General features: G+C 42.0%; 2 protein-coding genes across 3 annotated transcripts; one reads left to right on the top strand and one right to left on the bottom strand.

Moving 5' to 3' along the window:
- The first annotated feature begins 44 nt into the window (after nt 1-44).
- On the top strand, nt 45-6,535 carry dusp12 (dual specificity phosphatase 12). Of its 2 annotated transcripts, XM_071492194.1 has the most exons (8): nt 45-273; nt 1,017-1,281; nt 2,004-2,117; nt 2,810-2,928; nt 3,343-3,430; nt 3,742-3,833; nt 4,897-4,976; nt 6,003-6,535. In XM_071492194.1, exons 2-8 carry the CDS (start codon nt 1,019-1,021, stop codon nt 6,144-6,146), a joined length of 900 nt encoding a protein of 299 aa, XP_071348295.1. In that variant the 5' UTR covers nt 45-273; nt 1,017-1,018; the 3' UTR covers nt 6,147-6,535. The 2 variants fall into 2 exon arrangements, with proteins under 2 accessions (XP_071348295.1, XP_071348296.1); XM_071492195.1 differs by lacking the exon at nt 2,004-2,117 and having other exon boundaries at nt 132-273; nt 6,003-6,283.
- A 12,104-nt stretch (nt 6,536-18,639) lies between these two features.
- On the bottom strand, nt 18,640-27,940 carry olfml2bb (olfactomedin-like 2Bb). Its single transcript, XM_071490817.1, has 9 exons — nt 27,016-27,940; nt 25,879-26,151; nt 25,651-25,758; nt 23,243-23,407; nt 22,942-23,161; nt 22,357-22,818; nt 22,058-22,234; nt 21,294-21,490; nt 18,640-19,663 (listed from the first exon to the last, which is right to left on the bottom strand). Exons 1-9 carry the CDS (start codon nt 27,370-27,372, stop codon nt 19,274-19,276), a joined length of 2,349 nt encoding a protein of 782 aa, XP_071346918.1. The 5' UTR covers nt 27,373-27,940; the 3' UTR covers nt 18,640-19,273.
- Nucleotides 27,941-27,951: the final 11 nt, after the last annotated feature.

The raw sequence follows: 27,951 nt of genomic DNA, 5'->3' as shown, positions 1-27,951 counted from the left end.
TCAGAAGGAGAAGAAGATTCTGAGGGGGGAACAGACTTCGACACGAGTATGTGTTTCCGGTCGGACAGTTTAGAAGTCGAACCAAATGCTAACGTCACCACGTTCGCTTTATTTCTTATTAAACTCATAGACTGTATATAAAAAGATTAAACTTCATATTATTGGTTGTAGTTCTGAGTTTCTCTTCACGTAGTACATGTACGGCCCGAAATCGAAAGAGCAGGTTTCACCTGTAAAGTTTCAGCGACTGAGAGGCTAAGCTAAGCTAACGAGGTGAGTTAACCAACATGTCCTCATGGGCGAGCAGAGCTATAGCTACAGCTCAAGTGAATAGAAAGAACTGAACTGAGTTTACGCAGGGGTTTAGAGGACGGGCAGTAAATATAATTATTACCAGCTGTAGCTCTGTAGTCTCTTGTGTTAGGACGTGTAGGGCCAAGTAAGACGCCTCTCTTCATTTTTGCTAATTAGTAATTTTTAGTTTACATTTATACTAACAAAAAAAACCCAAAACTGAACAAACAGAAGTAAGGCAGATTTTTGTAGAAGATGTCAAGAAGCCTTAAAAAACTTACTTAGTGAACCTCCCCATATTAAGAATGAAAGACTAATACATACAAATATGTAATTATGATATAATATGTAATACAAAATAAAGAAAAACGAGGCACATTGAATGCAGCATCTTCCATAAATGTAATCTAAAAAACACTAAAAATATTTTATGTATTTTCAAATCGTCCTGTACTGACACAAAGAAGCTCCACTTTATGATATATGATATGGTAACACTAGACCATCTCATTTGGCAATAAGTTTCTAAGGTTTCTGATATCCAGCCTTTTGTATACATACATAAAAGCTTGTAAAGCAGCCAGTAGTCATGTTTGTTTGTATTTGTAAGAGCACTATCATGTGGGATCAGATAACTTTTTTTAAGATGATATTAATTCCCAAACATCCTGTTTTGTTTATGAAAGAAGAGATAGGTGTCAGCTCTCTGTCTGTCTCTGCAGTCATGCTCCTGGTGGACCCAGGCCTGTACATTGGCACTGCAGCTGATCTCAATGACAGGCAGGCACTGGCCAGTGCAGCCGTCACTCATATCCTGTCTGTGGACTCTGTCGACCCTGCACTTCTACTTCCTGCTGATGGTGGCTTTCACAGGAAGTGGATCAATGTTTTGGATGAGGTGACCTCTGATCTCCTGAGTCACATGGACGACTGCTTCCTGTTCATTCAGGAGGCCGTGGATGGAGGTCGAGCTGCACTTGTTCACTGGTAAGGGTCAGAGGTCAACGGGATGCACTGAGAGTTCTGCTCTGTTGTTTTTCTTCCATCATGTCACCTTCATGTGTTTCCATCCACTGTTTGACTTCTGTCATTCAACAATCTGAATGTTAAAACCTGATAATATAGGTTTAGTTGTGGTTCATGTAGCAGTTCTGAGCTGAGGTATTTATGGTCACAGGTAACACTGCATTCAGGATTTATTCACACCCCTTCGCTTCACATTTTATGTTGCAGTCTTCTTCTTCTGTTAAATTATTTTTTTCCTCATCAGTTGACACTCAATACCGCATAGTGACAAAGTGAAAACAGAATTTTAGTAGGTAGTTATTTCTCTGAAAAAAGCAAAAAAAAAGAAAAAGGAACTAAATATGTTCTAAATAATGAGAAGTAAAGATATGTTTGGCTCATCCTACCTAGTTTTTCTGTTTTTTTCTTCCTCTCTTCGTTCTCCCTCCCTCTGGTCCTCCTCTCTCTCTCTCTCTCTCCCTTCCCCTTCCTGCTCCCACTTTCTAAAAAATGTACCTTCCTCCTTCCCTTTGCCCCTCACCTTTTCCTTCTGATTTGACTAAACTCAACTAAAGGGTGTGCAGTAAATGGCAGTAATTAGCACGCCCTTAACCTGTTCAAGGATATAAACAGTAAATAGGTAAACAGTGTTGCATGGTAAACACACAAACAGAAAGCATGACTTGTGTGTGTATGTGTGTCAGCCAGGCTGGTCGAAGTCGCAGTGCCACCATTGTGACAGCTTATCTAATGAAGAGATACCAGCTGGGCTTCAGTGAGGCTTACAATAGGCTGAAGAGCGTCAAACAGAGTGTACAGTAAGTTTGTGTCTGTGTCTGTGTCTGTGTCTGTGTCTGTGTCTCTGTTCTGTCTGTCTGTCTGTCTCCTTTGCACTTCCTTTTAAATTTCTCATGAATTTACAAATCTAATGGCTATTGGGGTCGGTTGAGTGTGTTCAAGTACGACCCATAGATGAGGCAGGAACACAGAACTGTTTTATTTAATTTTCATTTCTTTGTGGACAAAATTTTGGACATGTATGGTTTATGCTCTGCAAAGAGAGATCAAAGTTATAGATATCAAATCAAATCTCAACAGAAAACGGACACATACAGCATGGCTTAGGTCAAAGGACAGAACACGAGGAGGTATAAGAGTATATAGATAACCTTGTATATTGGTGAAGTGGTTGCACCTAAAGGGGGCGGTTCCTTTCCAAGCAGGAGTGCTAGTGCTGTCTCCCTGCCTCAGGTTTGATCTTGTGACTCCTAGATGGGGACTTCTCGGCGTACTGAGTGGAAAAACATGATGTGAAAAGTGTAACTGTAAAAAGTGTTTTTACTTTTCTCTACTTTATCTGCAGGATCAGATCCAACTACAGACAAGTGATAAGGTTTTTCTCTGTAATTTGGGTGAAGTGATCTTCTGAGTGTGCATTGTCAGAATGGATGGACATGGAATCATCATAAAAGGCAGAACAGATCACTGATGGCAGGTTTATGTGTTTCAGGGTCAACGGGGGTTTTGAGGAGCAGCTGCATCTGTATGAGGCCATGAACTGTGAAGTGGACACCTCCAGTCCTCTGTACAAACAGTACAGACTGACCAAGATTACTGAGAAGTACCCTGGTAAACACACACACACACACACACACACACACACACTCATTGACATAATGCATTCCCTAGCCCCTTACCCTAACCTTAACCATCACAACTGAGAGCCTAACCCTGACCCTGACCCTGACCTTAACCTAAACCTAATTCTAACCATAACTGTAAAACCAAGTCTTAACCCTCAACATGTGATTTGAAGGAGTCTCAAAAAGTGAGGACCGGCCAAAATGTCCCCACTTTCCCAAAATGTCCTCACTCTGTTAGTAAAATACTTTTTTTGGTCCTTACTATGTAGCAAGTACAAGTACACACACACACACTCTAACTGTGTTTGAAAAAAACACAGTTAAAGAACATTCATGTGTCATTGTTTAATTATTGGTTTCAAACATTTTCTGTTCCAACTGTGTGTGTGTGTGTGGGCAGAGCTGCAGCAGGTTCCCAGGGAGCTGTTTGCTGTTGACCCCGCCCACTCCAGTTCCTCTGAAGTGTCCTATCGCTGCAGGAAATGCAGGTGACAGGTGCAGTTATATAAGTTTATACAGCAGCTGAATGGAGGAAAGTTTTGTACAGACGCTGAATTCATGTCATACGAGAAAAGTCAAACACCATTGATTAGAAATCTTTACAGTCATTCGCATTTTCTTCCTGATTTTTGATGCCAGCAACAAGATGTGCAAAGCATGGTGCCTTTATTTCAAAATAAGATGCTTCATTAATCCTGTTGTTATGGCTGTTTAAAGTGATGTTTAGAGGAATAATTCAACATTTTGGGATATACACCTCCTGACTCGAGCTTTATGCTTATCTCCACCTTCTCTGCAGACGAACTCTGTTCCGTGACTCCAGTATTCTGAGTCACCCAGTAGGAGGAGGAGCGTCAGCCTTCAGTCACAAGAAGTCCAGTAACCTCACTGGTAAGAAGACAGTATACACTAGTATACACCAGTATACTAGTGTATAGACCATACACACAGAGAGGCAGAGATGCAGCATGAGGTGACAGGGACAGGAGCATGTCAGTGTTCTGAAAACGGGGAAGTTACTGCGACACACATTTCATGTCAGTCACAGTTGGACTCCATACACACATTTTTTCAGTGTGACTTCTTCAGGATATCATTATCCCTGATGTCCATCACATATTTACATCCTTAGAAATCAAGTTAATTCGTCAGTCTATGAAAAACTGTGTATGAGAAATGACTATTTTAACACACTGATCAAATGGACCTGCACTGTGAAGAGTTCAAAAGTAATTGGTCATTAAATATGATGATTTAGTTTGACCTCATGTTTATTCTAAATGGATGTAAACCTTTTCAAATTAAAGCTCAGACTTCACATTTTAATGTAGTATCAACCATTTTATTTCAAATCATATGTTCTGGACACAGAGCATGAAGAACAGTAGATGTGTAGCTGTACAAATAGTCACAGTCTGGACTGTGTCAGTAACCAGGTTACCTGTGTATGTAGCTTATGTTCCATGCAAACATTATAATACGATGCCCACTGGGATAAATCAGAATTGGGATACTGATGTTACTGTATGTGAACAGGTAAAGTCATGTAGGACGATTTTAATGATCAGATTATGTTTTGTGTCACCTTCTGAGCATGATGATCCATAACAGACACATGTGAGCATCTAGAAATATGTCAACATCAGAAGATGTTGATGGCATGACACATGAAGTTAAAATTGAAAAAAAGTTCTATTAGATTAATAAAATTGTCATAAAATATTAGAGTAGATCAGTCTCCGCAGAAGCACCAGTGGAGCGTGTCGACAAGGACACCGACATATCCAGAAGTGGCCCTGACTAACACCTTTATCATTCTCATAACTTTATGAGACTTATGAGATTTATGAAATCCTGCTGTGGCTCCACTCAGCTTCATTTTTCAGATGAATAATCCCAGACACTGAACTTGTGGTTCATCATAAGTAATGACAGAAAACATGTTGCGGTCTAGGAGACGTCCAGTGTACATCGTACTTCATTGAACCTGTGCAGTGGATGGAAAAAGCTTTACTTGGAGTGATGGATGGACAGGTAATGCACCCTTGTGCACTCAGACACACACACACCTTTGCACTTCTTTCTTTGTGAGGATACTCACTGACATAATGCAGCGTCTAGTCCCTCACCCGAACCGCAATCTAAACCTAGTTCAGCCCTTCTCCCTAAAGCCAAGTCCTGACCGAGTGGCAGCCTGTGCAGCTGAAGAATGAAGCAACAAAGTGCCAAAAACTGCAGTTCTTCAAATGACCACTTGAGTCTGGCTCCAAAGAGAGTCGATCCCCATAGAGTGCTGTTAAAATGCTCAACTTTGCAGCAGAAATCAACATGTTTACAACCTGGTACAAAAATCTGTTTTGGTCTCTTTAACTAGTACGGGATGTGAATTTCTATATAATTCACCTGTTAAAATTTTATTTAGGTTTAAAGTTCTGCATAATTGTGTTGCCTTGAGTGACAGGTGGGTGAGCATATGTTTTCCACAAACTGGCATTCACCAAAGTCTCGGCTCCACACATGCCCCACCTCTTTGCCCATTTTTGGATTAGCCAGGAGTTAGGTGGAGTCAGTTGCTGCCAAGATGGCGACAGCAGAGCAGCTTGCTCTGAGCTTCAAAACAGCTCTTCAGAAACCTATGAGTGACGTCATGGAGGGTACGTCCATCTTTATTTACTTTGGTCTATGGTCTCGACCCTCATACAGCCCTTTGGAGGTGTCAGAAAGTGAGGACCAAAACACCCTCACTTTCACAGTATGTCCTATAAAACTCAAAAGTCCTCACAAAGGTAGCCATACAAGTACACAGACACACACACTGTCAGCATAGTTGTGAGGACACTTGGTGACCTGATGCATTTCCTAGCTCCCCATCCTCAACCAGCCCTTTGAAGTGAGGAGCAGCTAAAATGTCCTCACAATGCCTGTGAAGCATAGACCTGCTGATCTACAAATCAAAATCACCATCATATCTACATAAAACACACTTAGCACGCTGGTTTGGCTGTCTGCACTGATAGTGTGCTGCTTCCCTCCTCTCTCTCCTCCTGTGTTTGTGTGCAGTTGCTGTGTCCTAAGTGTAGCTCTAAGCTGGGCTCTTTCAACTGGTGTGGGGACCAGTGTTCTTGCGGTCGCTGGGTCACTCCAGCCTTCCAGCTGCACCGCAACAGAGTGGACGAGATCCGACAGCTGAACATACGGAAATAAAACACCAGGTCCTAACCCTCAAACAGGCCCAGAAAGTGAGGACCGGCCAAAATGTCCTCACTCTCTCGAGGCATGAAACTCAAACTGGTCCTGTAAACAAGTACACTGTCACAGACAGACACATATATACACACAAACTGACGCAGGATCTGCAGGCAGAAAAAGTTAAACGCAGAACATGAAATATTCTGTAATCCAGTGAAGAATTAATGTTTGAAGAATCAACTTAAAGAAAAAAAAGTGATATTTTTTCAATATATATATATTACTACAGCTGATTTTCAAGGGCAAGGATTTCCTGTAATCACACCATTGTATCGTGTAAGTTTGACATCTGACAGTTTTGCATTACACACATATTGTAAATAAAAGATGTAAATATCAAAGGACACATTTGCACTGATTTGTTTGTTACTGAGTAAATGAATCTGCAGCGTTACCTGTATGTGAGTCACATTCCTCTCTCACTGGTCAGTATCAGTGCATTCAGGAAGTATTCAGTAAAAGGCTGCTGAGACATTGTTGCATCAGTTTTCAGACAGGGGGCCCTTTCTTTGTCCCCTGACTTTTGCTTTACTGATAATATTTCTGTACTTAAGAAGGATTTTTTTTGCAGTACTTTAAATGGAGTATTTTTAAATTTTTGTAATGGTTCCTTTGCTGAAGTAAAGGATTTGAGTCCTTCTTCCACCACCGGTAATGACCCTGTACAGGCAGTGGTACAATTTAAAGCTTTAGATAAGTTAAATATAGTTTAAATGTAAATGTTCTTATGCTTTAGATTAGACCACTGGCTGTGCTTTTAAGACTTTGATCAAAGCTAGCTGTTTATCTTGAGTCTTATCTTTTTAACTTGCTTTTGATTTTTGATTTTATTTATTTGTGGATTCTGTGCTATTTAATTTTCTGTGCGTTGTCTGCTTGCTTTTGTTTTTAACGTGAAGCACTTTGAGCTAGATTGTCTTGGCTGACTTTGTACCACTCTAATCAAGCAGCTAAATGTGTCTTCAAATAGAACCAGAAAGACCAGAAGTATGGTGAGAGTTTTCCATCTTAGGATTTTTTTATGTTATTCATACAGCTCATGTATCCTTCAGAAAACGTAATGCGTGGACAAAATCACTGCAGATGGATTGGTATTTTCCAATGGAGTCTTTGAAGTCTGCTTTGAAGAGGCCCCGCTAACATAATCTGTAATAACATATGGGCTCCACACGATGGCAGCTCCAATGAAAACATCTTCACCATCCACAGCCACTGAAGAAAAACTGATGAGTAAAGAGGTGATTCTCCTGCTGAACCAGCGGGAGGCTTCTAATGTGAAGGAGATGTGGACAGTGTGGAGTTTCTAGCAGCATCAACTGATAAGCATGGTGAAGGAGAGCAGATGAGAAATCATGTCACCTGCTTTGGGAGCTGTGATTAAAATATAAAACAGAATTAGAAATGATAATGTCTCTAATTGAAACTTGTTGTGAGCAACTACTTCAGACTTCTTGCTCAAACTTAACACAATAAAATAGCTGTTAGATGAAATAATTAGTCACCCTGACAGAGCATCTTCCACAAAGGAATAGAGTTAATCTATATTGTCATTGGTCTATGGGTTTGTCATCTTCCTGGGTTTTGGTGGAGAGTTTCAGTGGTTCTGGAAAATGTGATGTAGGATAATTATAGTGACATACAGTTGGTTTTATTGTTGGTTAGATGATTATTCTATATAATTCATCAACCCAGAAAATCCATGTCCTGATCCACCACCACACTGACCCTTAGGACAGTTTTGACCATATTTCATGCACAGCAGCTTTCGACAGTTACAGTGAGTGGTGTTAGAGAAACTGTTCCTCCGGTGCAGGACTTGTAACTCTGCTGTCCAGTCCAACAGATGCCTGGAAAACTGGAGCCCCCACTGGAAATTTATTGCTGAGAGAGGGAGAGGAGCAAGATCACCAGTGAAAAGAGAGGGTTATGTAAAAGAGGTGGAAAAAGGGTTTAAATAAGGTGAAGTGAAAATGTGTGAAAACAAGAAAAGACACAGGACTGAGGAGGGGGTTGGGGTTTTCCATTTCTCTCATAAACTCTGGAATTAGGAATCAATCACATGGGACTGCCACTCCAGCTGTATACACTACTGTGTGTGTGTGTGTGTGTGTGTGTGTGTGTGCGCGTGTGCGTATGCGTGCGCGCTGGGGGGTTATTGACCACATGAACAACAAGACTCACTTTGTGGGAGTCCAGCTCGGTGTATGAAATGTTAGAACTTCAGTGTCCAGTATTTGAACGTCCACTTATGATAACTAACAAGCGGTGTATCTGCAGCTGCCTGATGTCATCAGGCGTTTGCATCAATCTGCCACTGAACAGTCACGACCTTAATGAACTTGAATGCCATCCTGCTGTATGGTACAATACACTTTCATAGATAGTAGGACGGTGTACATGGGAATGAGTGAAAATAAACAGTGTGTGCTCATGGCGGTGGAGGACCATGTCAGCGCAACAGAGTGGCTCACTGATGTGATTGTTGTAGCTTTGGACGAATATTGAGCTCTATAGCTCAGAGGAAGAGGATACATCAGGCTTGATGCTTGTCCGCAGGGTACGTTCACTGCTGATTTGGGTTTTTCATGAGATTTGTTGACAATAAGGAAAACAGGTGAATGAATTAGTAGAGAAACATGACAAGAAGAGAGTCACTTTTAAAAAGGGGGTTTGATGGGGTCGGTCATAAAGACTGATGATCTGGTTAGTGTTTCAATAGGAGCAGAGCTTCGGCCATCATTGCGTTTACAAGACAAGACATTAGAATACATCCTCCGAGCAGCGCTACGTCTTCACGGCAGATTGGAGGCCACAGTGAGTCGCTATCGGAAGGGGCAGAGCTAGCTGGTTAGCATGCTAACTTTAGTTGAAGAAAAGACGTGATAGACAAGAGTTAACAATGACATTACTTCCAATCTCTAGAGACAGCTCTTGGTGGGTAAAGGACTGAAGTTTGATGCTGAACTCCCTATGTTTTAAGTAGCAGTTGTTATGCTAATGCTGGCTATGTAGCAATTACAAAAAAATAAAAAATAAATAGCTCAGTTAAATGAAAAATAATTAGCGTTTTGAAACTGGTCTGTGGTTGGTCATGTACCAAACCAAGACTCTTCTGCTGGTTGACAAACTTCCTAGTCCATAAAAGTGTCATCCTCCCTTCTCCATGTTTGCTTTCACTTTATGGCCTGTAGGAGCTTTAAAATGAATGACTGCTTATGTAGTTTGAACAAGATACGAATGTGGTCAGTATTTCACAAATTTAAATGAATGGTTCTGTTTGCAGTTACAGAGACGTGTTGGTGGAGTGGCCAGCCAGTGCTCTCAGTTTAATGCTTTTCAGTGTCAGTGGTGCTGTGCCTGCTAATAAAGTTGATGGCGAATTACTGCGGTAATAAAAGTAAGAGCAGTAATGCAGATGTCAGAGGTTTCAGTGATTTATTCTTTGTTGTCACAAATGTTCTTTCAATGCCTGAATTTTTCCTTTAATGGTCAAACTACGTGTTCTTCTGATAAGTGCCAGGTTGGTGACAGTGAGGACATTCTTCTGTTCTTCTTCTCTGCCATCTTTCTGCATCATATCAACTTGCAGACTGTGTTGAAACCATGAAACTTTTTTAACATTCTGTGTAGAGTTCACAGTTGACTTATGTTTTTTTTAAAAATTAAAATACTATTTGCAGTGCAGCCAGTGACAGCTGTAATTCAGGAGGGGCAGTGGGTGACCACAAATCTGTGTGTGTCCTCGGGCAAGATATTGAATCCCTGAAGATCGTTGTGTGTGTGAGTGTGGGTTAGAGACGTGCTAGGAAGTGATTAGCTCTCTGTTGAGTGATTTATTTTAGTTCTGCTCACATTTATATATGATTTGCGTATCCGGAATTAAAGTAAATATACTTGATTCATAGATGTTGGTAAACTGTTTAATCCATTCCATTTTCTTCATCTTTTAAGAACAGTGAATTAGTAATTATTATTATTATTATTAATAGGACTATGTGTGTGACAAGTGATCAGCGTGGGTTAGACAGTTGGGAGATAAAATCATAGTGTGTAGTACAGAACAATTCAAATGAATTGTCTTTTAATCTGCTACCAGTTGTTGTCATTAAGATTATTTTATGCATTTCAACAGCTGGAACCTGGACCACTGGGATCATGTGTGCGAGCAAACATGATGTCAAAATAGCAAAACAGTGTGATGTGCTACTGTGACGGCAGCTGTTGTTTTATATCCACTGAGCCACAGCTCGGCTGAAGTTCACCTCATCTTGATGATGTCACAGTTTACAATCGATCACATCTTGAGACTTAAAACTCTTCACAGCGTGAGCTAAACTGTGGAGCGCTTTCATTGCTCTAACACAAAATGCATTCAGTGACCACATCACATCAAATTTCTGCTGTTTTTCCGCAGCCGAACCTCTGTGTATACATCAAACTATGGTGGCCCCGAGAGCTCAACGCAACTTAAGAAAACACATTGTATGAAACAAACATCTAAGATAACATATAAACAACAACACAAGCAAATTCAGAAAACATTTTCACCAATTTGACAGCATCATGTACTGCAAATACACACAAAGCAACCAAACACACAAACGTGCTGCAAGTAGCACAGACGACAACAGATGTTTTGTGTTTCCACACAAAAATGTGATGAACCAGGCTGGGATGTGCTTGTTGTTCAATGCTTTGTCTCTTTTGAAGTTGTGTGTGTTTGCAGCTCATGTGTTGTCAAATTTTGTCTGAATTTGCTTGTGTTTCGTCTATTTGTATGTATTCTCTTAAGTTGCATTTTGCTGAGCTCTGGGGGCCACTGTACAGTACACTCCACTCCACTCTGCACATTCACTGTAACATGTCATTCTAAAAACCTAACATAAAATGACTGTAACTTAGACTGCAAGTTGCTATATTTTGCTACACCTTAAAAACCAAAACCCATAGGGGAATTACAGTGTTTTCAGAGGTGGAAATTTCACAACCGATCTTGGATCTTTTAGATCCAGATCTAAAACATCTGGATTAAGGCACTGACAGCCAGAAGAGAGAGTGAGAGAGAGGTCCCCGGACCCCTGATGGTGGAAAGAGAGGACAGGGAGGAGAGACCATGTGCATCCCTTTATGGCCACTACGGCTTTTTCCAGCTGATAATGCACCAAGTCACAAAGCAAAAAGTCAAACTGCTGGTTGGTGACCTCCCCAGACATTAAATATTGAGAAATAAAAAACGCACACACTTTTTATGCTGCAAGAACAATTTTGTCATACATTCAGGTTATTATCGTCTGCAGATACAGAGCAAGTTATCGCTCTCACAAAAACAGGAATAAGTGTTAGGATGGAGAGGATTTGATCTGGTTGATTGTGGATGAAATGAGATCCAATTAATGGGGGAGTCTGAGATGCAGACTGCATAACCAGCCTGAGGAGCCTTGTTACATGTTATAACCCTCTCTCTGACCTTGTTTCCTGTCTTTATGTAGACTGTCATCTGTCAAATAAAGGTAAAAAGTCACAAACAAGCAGATATTTAACGTGGATGTTTGACATTGTCTGCACCAGACAACAAGATGACTTTCATTAACCTGCTTCCTGTGTCCTGATCCAGTGATGAGTTACAGGAACAACAGCAGGAGAGCAAAGGGGTTTCATGATGGAGGATGTGAGTCACATTCAAGTCCTCAGCCCTGTGACTCTGTGGTTTCTGTATCTGGGCTTGTGGGACAGCTAGAAAGGATGTCTACTTAAAAAGCACCGAGGAGAGATCTGCTGGTCTGACTGGTCTCACAGGAAAGGTGATTTTCACTAATTGTGTTCTCGGTCATTATCCCAAAGAATGTCAGCGGTTTTGGCAGTAAACTGTGGGAGTCTGTCAAAAGTGCAATATTTGCAGATTCATGCAAGGACTCCTTTTCAACTTTCCAGGAACAGCTATTTCTGTATTTCTACTTCTTATAGCATTCTCAGCCTCTGGCTGCAGACTTGGCTAACAGAGGGATTTTCCATTGCGTGTGACTGAAGTGTGATCTAACATCTAACCTCCAACTGCATTACACATTTCATCCAATTCTCCATTGCTTTATATCTCCACAAGCTAAATGAGCTGCTTGTCATTTTTGTGTTCTTCCATAATTTTGTATCAACCACAACAACATTTTATTTCTCTCAATTCTTCAAGTTGCATTTCTTGCTCCGTCTGTCTGAGATGCTCTGAGTAACAAACCAGATGTTGAACTCTAATGTCTGGGGGACACATTACCTCTCTCTCCTGTCTCCTTCTCTTCCTCTCATCTCTCATCTCTGCTTCCCTGTCTCCTCTCCTCTATTATTTTCCATCACTCTCCTCCTCTCTTCACCTCTGCCTTGCTCTGTTCTCACCACTAATGTGTCTTCTGGTTTCTAGTATTTCCTCAATCTGAAGGTTTGGTTGGAAACTAAAGCAAAGTCCTTGTATTTTATATTTGCAACTGTGATATTCAAACCACCATGACCTCTTGACCTCCTAATAAGACCAACAGGAGATATTAAATACTTTTTTTGCGGTGAGTTAGGGCACAAAACCCCCTTTTATCCAGTCAAGAAAAGTAAACAAATACTTCTTTATTCTATACTAAGGCCAACTAGATCAGTTAATCACATATGAGATACAATACAACACTTCACAATACAACACTTGTTAATGTTTGGCTTCAGAATGGTGTTGGAGTTAGTTGTATTCATAGGGATGATAAAATTGATCCCACTGCTGAGATTTACTTGACAGCTGGCGGCCAAACCTTTTTCTTCACTGTAGCACGAGCACAACAGCTTCCTTCAGTAATGTTGGGACCTATTACACTGGTCCAGAAATTGTAACATGGTATGGTTTCACAGTTTTTTGGACACAGAATTGGAGCCTGGTCCTACCAAAAAGATAAAGTTAAAACACCTGAAATGTAGGAACAAGCTTCTTGGTGGCCCTAAGTCATCCAGTGAGGACTCACCTGACCCAGCACCCCCCACAGAAATGCACAAACACTGTGGAAATGCAAGGCAAAGATCCTGCACCTTTGTCATCGTTAGTGTTGGAAAAGGATGGGGTGAAGCTTAGGCAGCCTAGTGCAGCAAATTAGGCATCAGGATCTACATGAGATGGAGGGCCAGGTGCTGCCAGTCCCTCAGACACACTATGACCCCAGGCCATTCAGCTCCTCGGGCAGGTCATCTGGGGTTCAACAGAATGCTGATGAGGATAGGTGAATGTTTTGTTTGGCCTGGGATGTAGACAGATATAAAAGATTTTTGTGTCTCCTGAGTGTCTACTGAGAGGTATGCTACCTCTACCAATCAGTGAGACTTCTTTTGACAGAATAGACAAGGTTATTGTAGGGCCACTGGAAAGAAGTATATTAGGCAATTGTTTCATCATTGTGGTCGTGGACTATGCAACCAAGCATTCCCTCTAAAAAGTGTTGGGGCCAGACACATATCAAATGCCCTCCTCCAACTGCTGTCTAGAGTAGGAATCCCTGCTGAAGTACTTATAGTACACACCAAGTTCCAAACCTCATGTCAAATCTTCCCAAGCATGTGTCAGCATCAGCTGTCAGGCTTTAAAGGCACTTGTGTCTTCTGAGAATGCGGGCAATGTCATGATTTGTGTTGGTCAGTGCAGAGCAGAGCAGTGGCCATGTTACAAAGTAAGAGCTAACTCTTACTTTGTAAATGAGGCTAGCGAATCTGGCACTTGCAAGATAAAATTGGTGCACCTTTTCAAGGTAGTCCTCAAGTCGTGGGTGGCGCCATGGGGCAGACACTTTTTCCAACATTGTTTACAAACTGATTATTTCACTTTTAATTCACTATATCTCAATTCCAGTGGTTTCTGAAGTTGACTGTCTCTTAAAACCGCTTGGAAAATTTCAGCAAATGATGTCATGGCTTTCGAAGCTTGACATTAATTTGAGGTGTGCCTGTGGAAGTATTGTAAGACCTACTTTCAAACTCAGTGCCTCTTTAATTAACATCATGGGAAAATCAAAAGGAATCCGCCTATATGTCAGAAAAAAATAGTGCACCTCCACAAGGCTGCTTCATCCTTGGGAGCAATTTCCACATACCTAAAGGTTCCACGTTCATCTGTACAAACAACAGTACGCAAGTATAAGCACCATGGGACCACGCAGGTGTCGTACCACTCAGAAAGGTGCTCACTTTGGTGCAAAACCCTTGTGAATATTCTGAAGGAATCAGGTACAAAAGTATCTATATCCAGAGTAAAATGAGTCCTATATCAACTCCACGCTCCAAAACCACCATAAAAAAGCCAGAATACAGTTTGTAACTGCACATGAGGATAAAGATCTGAAGCGTGGACATCACAAGGCCGAGAGTGCAGACACTGAGGCCTGCTAACCTGACCCAGTCAGACCAGATCTGTCAGGAGGAATGGATCAACTTATTGTGAGAAGCTTGTGAAGGGCTACCAGAGATGTTTGACCCAAATTTAACAATTTAAAGTCAGTGCTACCAATTACTAACAAAGTGTATATGAACTTCTGACCCACTGGGAATGTAATGAAAGCTGAAATAAATTATTCTCTTTACTATTATTCTGACATTCTTTGATTGACATTGTTCTTAAAATTGAGTAGTGATCCTAACCCATTTAAGACAAGCAATGTTTATTAGGATTATTGTCAGGACTTGCACAAAACCTAGTTCAGATGTATTTGGCTAAGGTGTATGTACACTTCAACTGTAGCATAAAATGGAAATACTTAAGAAAAGAAGCTAAAAACTGTTGTTACTTAGTGACACCAACCTCTGGCTAATGTGTCAGCTTGAGTAAGCTTATTGCTTATGCTGATGATGAACACTGATAATGATGATGTTATTGCTGCTATTTCCGAATTCATCCAACTCCTCCTGATGATGGTTTTAAGATAAAGCCAAAAGCTTGAAACAGCAAACATGTCTCTGTCTCTGTCTTGGAGGAAACTTTACTCTGCTACTTCAGTTGACCTCTTGGTTTTTGTATAACAGCTGCCATTACAGACTCTGATGTCAATTTACATCTGTTTTTGATTATAAAGATGAAAGCTGAAGATCAGTGGGAGCAGTGGGCTGACACTGGTCATTTCAGTCGCACTCATAAGTAGGTTGAGATTAGTTTAGAGAAAAGACTTTAGGACTGTCCTCTCCACACTAGGTTGTGCATCATCCAGCCTGGCATCTTTTAAACATCTTTTAAAATGTATCTATCTACTTCATCTTCACGATTCTGTAATGTGCACAAGAGACTGCTTCTCCCATGTCTCCAAAGAAATTCTGCATAGCACATTGTTCAGAATGATGTATTCCATCATACCAGGCTGCAGCATGTCTCTGCTGTTATCATTGGATTCTTGTAATTGATGGGAGTCTTGGATTGCTTTGGTTTTGCTCGCTCCAAATGTGAAATCCACGCTGAAAAATCTTGGCATTGTGTTTGACCACAAAACAAAATCACTTGCTTTTTATTCCATCATGCCGGGACTATTATATCATTCTTGTCTGCCTCAGCCACCTGAAGCAGCCCACTTACTCTGAAAAACTGCAGCAAGGTTCAAAGATTTAAGACACACATCAACTTTAAGGTTTGACTCGTGAGGATTTACACCGAGTCAGCTGCTAACTGTGTCCAACTAGTTTTAATTAGAAGCTTTTAAAACCTGGTACCATTATGTGATCAGATTGCAGTGATTATACAGATGCTTCAGTGAGCGGCTCAACTGCATAATAGCCATTATGAGATAAATAAGGATTTTTTTAAAAACTGTGACTCATGCAAAGTTACTCCAGTGAAGTCCCAGAATAAAAATATAGAGCTGGAAATGTGCATAATAGGTCCCCTTCAACCGTGACCGTTGCACAACCTTAACTGCAGGTTTATTTTTGTAACCATGACACTGTAGGTTCTCTAACCTTAATGAAGTATCTGAACCCCAAACTGTGATCTTTCCCTAAATCTTAAGTTGTTTTGTGACTAAACCTAACTGAGTTCTTTTCCTGCCTAAACCTGCCTAAACCACGACTGTTCTATAAACATAACCACATGTTTATTATTGTGATGGTGATGACGGAGACACTTCCAGATGCCGTCACAGGGGCACGATTTCAGGAAGTGCTCCTATGGGTCGTATCAGAGGGAATTCACAAATGACATACGGTTATTTATGTTGGAGGACTTGTTGCCTTTTCTCCATAACCCTTAACTTTTTTTCTTTCTGTTGTTTCCCTTCCTACTGACTTCTTTAGTGGATTCTGTTACCTCCTCTCCTGCCTTCCACTTCTTCGGCTATAGTTAAACATAATAGACCTTTGAGTGAGAGTATTTATGAACTAAAGGTCATGATCTCATAATAACCCCCCTCCTTTTTCTTCCCTCCCTCTCTTTCTTTTTCTTTCTTTGTACAGATTTTTAGCTCAGTGGAAGTCAGGAATGCATTTGCAGATACCACTGCTATCTTTAAACCAGACATTATACACTGTGTGTGTATGTGTGTGTGTGTGTGTGTGTGTGTGTGTGTGTGTGTGTGTGTAGACCAGACAATCAGCTCGGTGATCTTGGACAGATAGCATCCTTACCATGGGTTTTCACAGGTTTGTGTGTGTGTGTATGTGTGTGTGGTCCTCATGCTTTCAGACATGTACATGAAGTGGTTTAAAAACTGACAGTTGTAGAGAACACATCTGCATTCATAGCACTTGGCGAGTCTTTTTCGGTGTGCAGTTGATGTGAATGGGAATCTTTCTTCTGCATCCTGCTGGGTGGTCAACCACCCCCCACCCTTCCCCCAACCGGCACATGTCAGAAGCTGCAGGACTAGGGCAAAGGCTTATAAACTAGTCAACGAAGCAGAGATATTAACTCCTTATGTGCTCTCCTACTTCAAATATGTATTTTAAATAAATATGTTAATTATTTTATTGTAATTTCTTTGTTATGAGTTCACCAAGACTAAAGAGAACTGGGCCAAACCAAACCAAACCAAACCAGGCTGGAATGAAATGCTTTTTAACATGCAGTTTTATCACACACCCGTCCATGACCCTATCTGAATCTATGTGAGGCCCTTTAACATGTAGAAGGTCTGGTGTGTGTCCTGAGCATTCCCAGTCAGAGGTTCGCCAGCATCTAACTTGGTCTTATTTTCCACCCTGGGATCCTTCCAGTGGCTCTGCTGCTTCCAGGAAAACTAAATCAACCCCAGAAATAATGTCCGCAGCAGGCTGCACAAGACCGACGGAGGAGAAAGAAAGAAAGAGAAAGGGAACAGACTGGAAAGAGATGGTTTACCCTCATTCTTTTCAAAACATTTTATTATAAATTAACAAACCAAAAAGGTAGACTTGTAGTAGAGCAGCTGAAATCAACCTTGTCTTGGGATATTTTTTTTTTAAACAAGTAAAGCTGCGAGGAGCACGTGTTCCCTGGAAATGTGACTTGGAAGATGAAGCACGAACAAAGTTTGAGCCTCCAATCCCACCTGTACTAATGCTTATGATGGGAACATGATTTGACAGACATCAAAGTAAATAGGTAACACGCTAAGCAGACATACATTATTAAAAAAAATACAGTATAGATTTTTATCATATCAGAGAAGAGGCTGCGGCTTCATTACAAACTGACAATAAATGCATAATAGTGATGTTGTGTGCAATGTTTAAAGTATCTGTGTACTTCTGTTTGTGGTCATTACAGAATCAGTGTCTACTCTCTGGAACAATGAATCAAAATATTATCAAAATCACAAAAGTGCAATATCCAAACCACAGGAGCTGCACCTTTTCTGAAAAAGGTAAAATGTGTCACAACATAAATGAAATGCCAAAATGACCTTTCCAACTGAAATCATGTCTCATATTACAATCACAATATCTGCCAAAACAATCATCATATGATTTCTTTTCATATTGTTCAGCCCTATCTATCTGGATTTTATATTAATCACAGGACTGGTTTTATATATTATATCTATATTATCTATTCAACACAAGACTGATTTTGTTTAACAGTGGCCTCAGACCTTTGAACCTCTCTATTACTTTATGTATTTCCACTTCATTTCTTTTACTTCTCTCGTGAGTTAAGTGCTGCTCTGGGCCTTGTTTTCCAGAAATACCTTCAGGCTAATGTGATCGTAAAATCAGTCAGACAAACCTTCTTAAGCTGAAGAGCTGTTTCCCTGAAGATGCTCTTCGAAATGATTGTACATTAACAAGCGACTCCTACTCGTCTGTAGGCGGGAGGAAACTTACATCATCTATGTAAGTTTTTGTTGTTTTTAAATTAGCGTGAAGGCTATTGTTTTGTCAAGTTATGTGCGATGTAAATGTAAAACGAGTGATTGTGTTTAAATGAGAAAATAAGAAACTAAACTTGAGCTGAGCACCTCTCTCTCTCGCTCTCTACAAACCTGAAAACTCATAGGACTCACCACCAGCTTCAAATTAGGTTTTAATATGAGTGGAGGAGTCTAACATCTGCCTCAAGCAGCAGCTTAATCACTCAGTTTCCTTTCTTAAAGTTCCACCCGTAAACATGAATTATAGAGGGGCAGCAAGCTGAAAGCTGTAGACTATACTGTGCATGAAGTTTAGTTTTAAGTAAAACACATTTCTTTGTCATTTACAACACTTTCCCTTTGTGATGGATGTATTTTTAATATATAGCATGGCTTTAAATAAGCAAAGTTACCTTAAATGTATTCAGCATCATCTTCAGCACCACCGACAGCCGACGTTAAGAAGCTCTTCAGTTCTGTTATGGGAAACGTGGGCTGAAATTCAACATGCTCTTAGCAAAGCCTCTTAACCTCGATCTTCAGTCGTGAGAAACGAGGGCCTCACTGCAGCAGAGCAGCAGCTGAGGATCTTATTGAAATACATTCACTTACACAGATCCACAGTCACTGACACACAAAAACATTGATGGATATCTGCTCAGTTATTGTCTTATTTCTTCTGTCCTCAGCCCTGTTTTGACCTCTTGCTGGATGCTACATTGCTGACCACCCTTCAAACCATCATTTCCTCCATCTCCATTTGCGCTAGTAAGCAAAGATGATGTCATACATCATCTGGTGTCCGTTGTCCCATGCGTACAACTTCTTGTCCAGGGGGCAGTAAGCCAGCTGGGAGGTGTGCGAATGCATGTTCGTGAACGCAAGGCTCGGCACAGTGTGTGTGAGCGTGTGTGTGTCAAAAGCGTATGTCACGTTGGCATAGCGACGCTCCATACTGTCCACGCCATAAAGCACGCCGCAAACCAGGAAACTGTTTCCGTAGTGACCACGGCGAAGACCTGTGCGAAAGCTCCGTACTGGCAGAAGGTCACGGGAGCGGAGATGGGTGAGCAGGATTACTTCCTGGTGAAAGCCCTCTGTGTCCACAGCAGGGTAGAGTAACCACAGGCCGGACTCATCAACAGCAAACTCCACCTGGAAGCAAACAAACCCACACATTTAACACGTTAATGGCTTCAGGCCACAAATAAAAGCTCCTTACAGCTATTATATACAACTTTGGTAAAGTTATACTACACTAAAGCTAAATGTACTAACTTATTCTAAGACCACAGCCCTAAATATTTATACTCTCTCTCTAAGAGTTTGATTACAAGATTTCCAGGTCTTATTTCTGAGGCGGGAGTCAAGATGTGATTGGCTTAGTTTATCGAATCGACTGGAGGCAAATGGGAAAAGCTAGCATGACTATCTCCACAATGAAAACAAAACAACGACAAAATAACCACCTTCCTCCAGACAAAATCATACATGACAATAATGTTGCTTTTCATCCAGATAACATCCAGACTTCCTGCTGTTGTCCTGTATGTTTGATTCATTGGTCTCTCTGCTGCACTTTCATACATTTGTGTTATTTGAGGCATCTTGTTACTGTATTACAGATGAATTTCTGGTTCATCATTATTATTGAGCTGCCTCTGAAGCTCATTCATTCAAACAGTGTGTCTCACTTTGCTTGACACAGACAGAAATGTAACAATTTGTCATTTTAGTGACTTCACTTCACTTGTTTCTTGGTGAGCAGCAGTGCGCAGCTTCTTGTGTGCAGTCTTACAGTCTTAACGGAGACTAACATTCAAGCTTGTGCTCGCTATCTGGTAACGTGTGCTGTAGCCAGAAACACAGACAGAACAGAGGGGCTGGGTTGATGGATGGACTGCTGTTTGTTAATAGTTACAATATGTAACATCCCAAAACCACAAATTGTTGTTTTAAGATTTCTGTTGATGCGAAGGTTAAACAAACAAGATACACACTGAAGAGGCTGTTCAGAGCTTTAGAGTTGTTAATAGTTTTACCGTTTCACTGACCACTGGACAGAGTCAGGCTGTTTTCCCCTGTTAGTAGTAGTAGTAGAAGTAATCAATGTTAAAAGAAATTTGCCCCGCCATAGTTTAACATTGGCATCCCCACATATAAGTGATGCATGCAACACACACACGTATGCACGCACACACACACACACACACACACACACTCACACACACACACACACACTCCGACCACCTGACTGTCTTTTAAGCACTGTTTGTTGTGTGCAGGTGCTGTGCTGTGGTTACACACAGACAGTCTCCTGCTTTTTGTGGTTGTAAACAGAACTTTTGGTCCTAACAGGGAAGTGAAGGGACAGTCAACAACAGAGGGAGAGAGAGAGAGAGACAGAGATCTGCAGGCCATAAACAGCTGTCTCTATGTGCCTCCCCCTACAGATTTTGAGTGAATATTGTGATTATTATTAAATGTATTATCTGATTATTAAATGTAAATAATTAATGCTTTGTTTGTGATGACTTGATTTATGATTTATTATACTACTGTGGCCATATTCACTATGAGAAAGAGCGAGAGAGAGAGTGTCAGGTTTTGCTCTTACCCCCCACGGATAAGATCGCCCAACCCTCATGTACCTAATGCATGTCAGTGGCACTGATCTTCCCACCTCACTCTTGGAAACAAAGTGTGTCTCTAGTGAATCAACACACAGTTTTTCCTGTGGAGTTAAATCACAGTGACCACACCAGAGTATCACACAGGGTCTTACTTCAGTCTGTGTCCTGTGAATTTGCTCCTCCAGTAAAGCATCATGCAGTGTGGTCCAGGCGGCTACATATCTGTGTCTCAGGTCGTATTTGATGACGTCCCTGCTGAACGCACGGTTGTAGAAGAAAGCCCCGTTAAACACGACGTGGCCTGTCCCGGTGAAACTGTAGGGCAGCTTGTAGGTATTACTCACCTGACCTGAGCAGGAAGAACACACAGAAAATATGCATGTAGCTAGTTAGGCTCACAGCACACAACACAACCTTTACACACACAAGCCCCCAGTGCTTATTTATTGTTTATTTCATGACTAAAATGACAAATTAAATAAACAAGTGAGCACTGGTGCAGTGGGGACAGATGTTCATATGGAGAAGCTGTTATGTTTTTCAGACAGGTAAGCGGCCAATAATGAAGCTAATATTAGCCACATAATTAGCTAACATAAGCTAACCTTGGTTGTTGATACAATGTAACATTTGTCATCTTCTTACAGCAAACCTTGTGGAAACTGACCGTGAAGTATGCTAACTTTAACTGGTAGGCGGACAGATGTTGAAACATCTGTGAAGCTTAGTGTCTCTTTAGGAATCTCATGGGTGGTGAGTTTTGAGGGATCAATTCTAATATTGCATATGCTAAATTATTCTTCAGTCTACTTTGCTCCAGCTGCATCCAGATGTTTATATACTGCTATGTTTTAAGTACTTTTAAGTACAGGACCCCATTTCCCAAAGCATCTACACACTGAGATTATTCATGAACCTGATTTGAAGGTGTCCATGTCTCGGAATTCTAGGAGGTTGTCGCCATAGTGACCACTGGTAAGGTAGATGACGTTGCCATGGCCACGTGCATCTCTCATCCAGGCTCCATCACTCAGGCCATAAGAGTTTTGCTGGACCGGGTCAGAGAGGCTGGCGACTGTGTCCTTACACACCCCTGCAGGAACACAAGCAAAGTGATGGTGTTAATAAAGACTCTAAAACCTAATTCCCTTTTCTTATTTCAGTTCTACAAATCGCTGACTAACTGTTAATCTACTGCACTCTATGTATCTCTACCAGGCTTTTTGGTGGTCTTTGGTTGGTCAGCGGGGCTCTCGGTCCAGTTGAGTCGACTTTTGGGCCCCGGCTGAGACCCTGCCGTGGGAGATGCATCAGCGGGTGGACCTATGTTCGTGTCTGAAGCTGAGGTGCTGTGCTGAGTGACAGATGTGGTGGGCTGGGTTCTCGGGGTCGTAGTTTGTGGGGAAGTAGTCGTTAGTTTGGTTGTTGTTGGTTCTGGAGTCGCTGTGGTTATTTCAGTCGTTGGTTTCGTGGTAGTGGGAGCTGGTTTGGTTGTAGCTGTGGTTTTTTGTGTGGTAGTGGGCTGATCTGTCAGTCGCTTTGTTGGGCTCCTCGATTCGTCCTTGTAGTCTGTGCTTACAGTGGCTGCAGGTCCTGGGCTCTGGATGGGGGGAGTCGTGGGAGGTGGGAACTGGTCTGAAATCAGTACGTCCACTGAGGTGTTTGTAGTTAGAGTAGCTGTAAGAGAAGGAATATGAGATAAGATTATGAAATCTGATAACTTCAGCCGTGATGTCAGTGTGATAGTTGTTACCATGTGACATAAAAGCAGCATCAATCTTAACAGCACATCAGACTTACTGTTCTTGCCTCTCCCTCTCTCATCTTCCTTATAGCTCTCCTGTCCTGCCTTGTAATAGGTCACACCCCTGATGACCACGCTGCTCTTGTCTTTGACTGGCAGCCTTGGCTCTGTCTTCTCTTTGATTGGCTTTTGAGTTCCTGTCTTATTCCTGGTTGGTTGCTGTTGTTCCAGACCGTCTTGCTGTTGGTTCTTCTTCAGCTGACCTTCATAATTCTTCTGCAACAGTGCAACAGATAAGATGTTGGAGCTTGTCTTTGCTTCTGATCTGTTACACACACATTTTCAGAAAGATAATACCTGCTTGTTAGAGTAGGTAGGTGCTCGGCTTTTCTGTCCAACATTCCCCAGATCATTTGCTTTCTTTTTTTTCTGCTGGGTCTTCTTCTCTTTCTCCTTTTCCTTTGCCCTTTCCTTCGCGTGTTCTTTCTCTCTTGCTCTCTCTGTAAAATTACGGGTGAAGGCCTAGGGTGCACAGACAGGATGACATGAAGGGTGAACATTAATCTCACTTAACTCAAAAACACACACATCCACAGCTGCTGTTTTCTTAACTTGGCAGATTGTAGGCAGTGACTGTCTGCATGCAAATCTGCATATCTGAAGAATGGGCATAGCCAGTGTCTCAGGAACTTCTCTAGAAATGTACATGACACTTTTGGACATTCGACATACTTCCTGTAACAAATCATTCAGTCGAAAATACTTGGAGAGCATGAGATCTGCCAAATACACATCAAAATACACACAGTTTAGATAAGGCTGACACAAGCTGTGTCTTTGACTTGCAAACCAACCAATTAGACTCATCTATAGCAACAGGAAGAAGGTGTTGTTTTTCATTTACAAACTGAACAAGCAGCAGTATCATCTTTCTGACTGGAAGTATCAAGGTCAATGGAAAAATGGCACTGACACCATATATATAAGCTACCAATCACCTTGGTGTCTTTTCGGTTTCTATATATTAATGTCAGTAAGTGATGATATAAACTCCCTGAGCACTTTATTAGGAACACCCTTTAAACCTGTTTATTCACACGTGGCAATAATGCAGTGGATAAAATCATGCAGATACACATCAGGGGCTTCAGTGAATGTTAACATCAAATGTCCGAGAGGAGAAAAATGTGATTTAAATTACTTTGAGTGTGACATGATTGTTGGTGCCAGACAGGTCCGTGTGAGTGTTTCTGAAACTGCAGATCTCCTGTGATTTTCACACACAACACTCAGTAGAGTTTTTACTCAGACTGGAGCCAGACACAAAAAACATCCAGTGAGCAGCAGCTCTGTGGACAAAAAACACCTTGTTGTTGAGAGAGGTCAGTGGAGAATGACCAGACTGGTCGGAGCTGACAGAAACACTATGATAGCCGCTCTTTATAACTGTGCTGAACAGAGAAGCACCTCAGAATGAACAGCATGATGAATCTTGGGGTGGATGAGCTACAACAGCAGAGACACATCAGGTTCCACTTCCTGTCAACAAGAACAGAAACCTGAGGCTGCAGTGGACACAGAGTCACCAACACTGGACAGTTGAAGACTGGATCTGGTTTTCTGCTGAAGCAGCAGATGACAGCGTCAGAGTTTGGCATAAACAGCGTGAGTCCATGGACCCAACCTGCCTTGTGTCAACTGGTGGTGGTGGTGGTGGTGGTGATGTACTGGTGTGAGGAATGTTTTCTTGGCACAACGTAGGCCTGTTGATGCCATGTGCATCCCTATACGGCCACATCTTCCAGCTGAGAATGCTCCATGCCACAAAGCAATGGTTGTCTCAAACTGGTTTCATGAACATCACAGTGACTTCAGTGAACTTCATGACCTCCCCAGTCGCCAGACCTGAATCCAGTACAACACCTTTGGGATGTGGTAGAACAGCAGATTAGCAGCATGAATGTGCAGCTGACAAATCTGCAGAAATGATGCAATGCAGTCATGTCAACATGTGGCAGATACTCAGTTTCCAGCTTGGGGAGTCAATGCCATGAAGAGCTGGGGCTGTTTCGAGAGCTCCAGTTTCTGCCTCAGAATTTCCTAATTGGAAATGCCACATGAACAGTTTCCTAAACTAATCCATTCCAAAGGGATTCATGTATTGACTCCTGAGGTGCCTCTCACTGACAATGGCAGAAGTGTAGTCCAATCCAAGCCACAATCAATTATTTCCTTTAAATTAGAAATCTGAATCAGGCCTTGTGCCAACCCACCACAGCTGCTTGCACTAGGTTGACAGGTGAAACAGCAAAGAGTACCAAGATAGTTGGTGTTAGAGGAAACATCAAAGAGTGTCAGCCACATGTTTGAGCCTCAGTCAGACCCAGAGTCAGATGAGGAGGCTCTTGTGACCAAAATATAATGAATCAGACATATCAGATTCATGTTTATGTTGTTTGTTAGATTGTAACTGGTAGTGGCTGACACAGTGTTAGTGGTTGTGCTAATGTAAATTCTCGCTCTCTGTACTGCCAAGGTTGCAGGTTTGGTTTCCCCTGCCCCTCTTCCCCGTAAATTGGTTCCTCAGGTTCTATGACGTATGAATCCCTGGTTGTCTGAATCTGTTTTTAAGAGACTGTCCTTGGTTCACTGCAGATCCAAGGTGGAAATACTCAGTCATGGTGTTGACTGCTTATTTCACTGATGGTATGTCTTTTATGTGTGTGTGTGTGTGTGTGTGTGTGTGTGTGTACAAATGTCCTCACTTTTTCTATGTTGTCCACCCTGGTCAGCAGTTTGGTGGTGACAGAGTGGAGCTTCAACAAGTCCATTCCATACAGAGAGCCCTCCAACAAGTCCATGATCGTCGCCAGCTTAACAAACAAAAGATAATTTAAAAAAAAACACTTTAATTGTGGTTAACATCTTCGCATAATGTTCAAACTCGAGACTACTTCAGCAGTCAAAGTGACAAAGTTTGGGTGTGTTTCTACCTTAATGTCATCCTTGCTGGCCTCCTGTAGTTTTTTAAACCTGTACTCTCCCTCACAGGGGTTGACAGCTGAAGGTGGAGCCATGCACACACACTTCTTGCAGTCTGTTCCCCTGGTAACCGTCTCCACGGTGTAAGAATCCTGGTACAGTGATGTCACATCGCTGTCATGGATACTGCTGCAGTCAGAGCGTTTGATTGGTCGAACAATACAGCGACAAACACAGTCGGACCCTGATGACACAGTCTTTACTTTGTCGTAATCACTCAGCAGCTGAAAGAGAGAGACAACGTTTCTGCTTAACTGAGGTGATTCAGGTGGAGGGAAACTTAAAAGAACTAATAAACGAAACTTTAATATTGATACTCTATCAGTGGATACTGTATATCAGTCAGAAACACATGAATGAGAACTGAAAGAAGGGAGTGAATGAGCACTGATTCGCAGTTGCAGCAGGGGTGAGCTGCAGAGGAAGAATACAGGCGTTTACAAACAGGCACATTTTGGTTTGGAGCGCTTACAGTTTGAAGGATGTTACATAACCAACCACCAGAGGGATGCAAACTGTTACCATGGTGCACACACACACACACACACACAGAGAGAGAGAGAGAGAGAGAGAGAGCTCTGGTTGTGATTTACCCCGTCACTGAAGCTGAGCTGCAGGGGTTTGGGTTGTGTTTAAATGAGAAAGACAGTAAGTGCTGTGTCTAACAGGTTACTGTGCTGGAAATGAGATATTCAAGATTCACAGTCAAAACCCAACATGTGTTCAAAAAAAGCGAGAGCTTTGAATTCTCATGTGGTTTTCACTTTATGAAGTGGATGGAAACTTTTGCGCCAACTACCCACTGAGATGTGACCTCACACACAGAGGGCTCATAGACGAGAGGGAAATTAAACTGATCTTAAGATGAAGTTCTGGAGATGTCATATTTCCCATTATTAACAGGAATTGGCCAATCGGGGTTTTCTTTATTTATCTTTTTTATTTTTTTATCCAGCATGGCTTGTACAGCTCATTGACAAACCTATTACACAGGGAATACAAGAGCAAACGTATGTCTTATTTTGAAAGTCAAACGAAGCGCTGGTGTGTGTGTTGGGAGATAGGAGACGTATGAGCGTTTCACAAACCTGGCTGATGATGTTCTCCTGGTTGTCCAGCTCGTCCTCCAGAGGCTCGGTCTGCTCCGCTCTCCCCTCCGCTGCCCCAGCAGCGTCTCTCCCCGGGGACCGCTGCTCTCTGGCCGCGGAGGGAGCAGCCCCGTCCACCGTGCCCAGCGCCCGCACTTCGCTCAGCAGCATCTTCTCCGGCGGCGGATCCGCGCCTCTCTCCGCCTCCACAGCATCAAGTCCTCTCAGAGTACAACACAAAATCAGCAGGGCCAGTCTGCGCCACATTTCTCCCCGGGCAGACGCGGACAGCTCTCTGAACCAGGCTGTTCTCAGGTAGTTGTCAGCTTTTATCCAGCAGGGCACCGCTTTCTGCATGAAACTCCACCAAAGCTTTTCTGACCGTGCAGAAGTCCACGGTTCTTCAAAAGCTCATGAGCATCTCCAACACATTGAATGAGTGCAGACAGCTGCTGACTCGGATCCGCCTCCAGACCGGCAGATCCAGTTACACCCGCTCACTGTAAGGTCCGGGGGGGGGGGGGGGGGGGGGGGGGGGGGGGCATCTGGGCCCCGACTGGGCAGTGTGAAAACCGGATCCGCACCGGTTTTACAGCCGAGGACCAGACCTCATGAAAAGAATGCATGAGAAATGCAGAAATGTTCAGACAGGCTGTAAAAACCAAAGAAAACAGAGAACTCTGACCTTAGGCCTGAACTTATTGAGCTGGCACAAACCTTTCTCTCTGTGTCTCAGTTTTCTCCACTGACTAAGGATAGGTGCAAGAAACCTTAAAAATACCACGTTACACTGAAATGTAATTTGAATAAAATGATGCAGAAAATGTAAGAATAATTGTTTACATTTATTTATTTATTTTTTCCCTAAAATGAATAAGAAAATCAAGATTTTGTGATGTTGGAGTCATAGTGAAGCATCGGACTAAAATGCTGCTC

This window comes from Trachinotus anak, unplaced genomic scaffold (genome assembly GCF_046630095.1).
Source record: "Trachinotus anak isolate AG129_WGS33_773 ecotype Australia unplaced genomic scaffold, CSIRO_AGI_Tana_v1 ptg000012l, whole genome shotgun sequence".
Classification (NCBI taxonomy): Eukaryota; Metazoa; Chordata; class Actinopteri; order Carangiformes; family Carangidae; genus Trachinotus; species Trachinotus anak.
Note: the sequence above shows the minus strand (reverse complement) of the source record. Positions and strands in the feature narration are given on the sequence as shown.

Excerpts from the sequence above, each read along its gene's own strand:
- dusp12 (XM_071492194.1), top strand. The coding sequence starts at position 1,019 with ATGCTCCTGGTGGACCCAGGCCTGTACATTGGCACTGCAGCTGATCTC. Across the intron at positions 2,118-2,809 it reads AGCGTCAAACAGAGTGTACA|GGTCAACGGGGGTTTTGAGG; the intron begins GTAAGTTTGTGT and ends TATGTGTTTCAG. Across the intron at positions 3,834-4,896 it reads GAAGTCCAGTAACCTCACTG|GAGACGTCCAGTGTACATCG; the intron begins GTAAGAAGACAG and ends GTTGCGGTCTAG.
- olfml2bb (XM_071490817.1), bottom strand. The coding sequence starts at position 27,372 with ATGCAGAAAGCGGTGCCCTGCTGGATAAAAGCTGACAACTACCTGAGA. Across the intron at positions 25,759-25,878 it reads CCAGCAAGGATGACATTAAG|CTGGCGACGATCATGGACTT; the intron begins GTAGAAACACAC and ends TTGTTTGTTAAG. Across the intron at positions 21,491-22,057 it reads CATGGACACCTTCAAATCAG|GTCAGGTGAGTAATACCTAC; the intron begins GTTCATGAATAA and ends CTTCCTGCTCAG.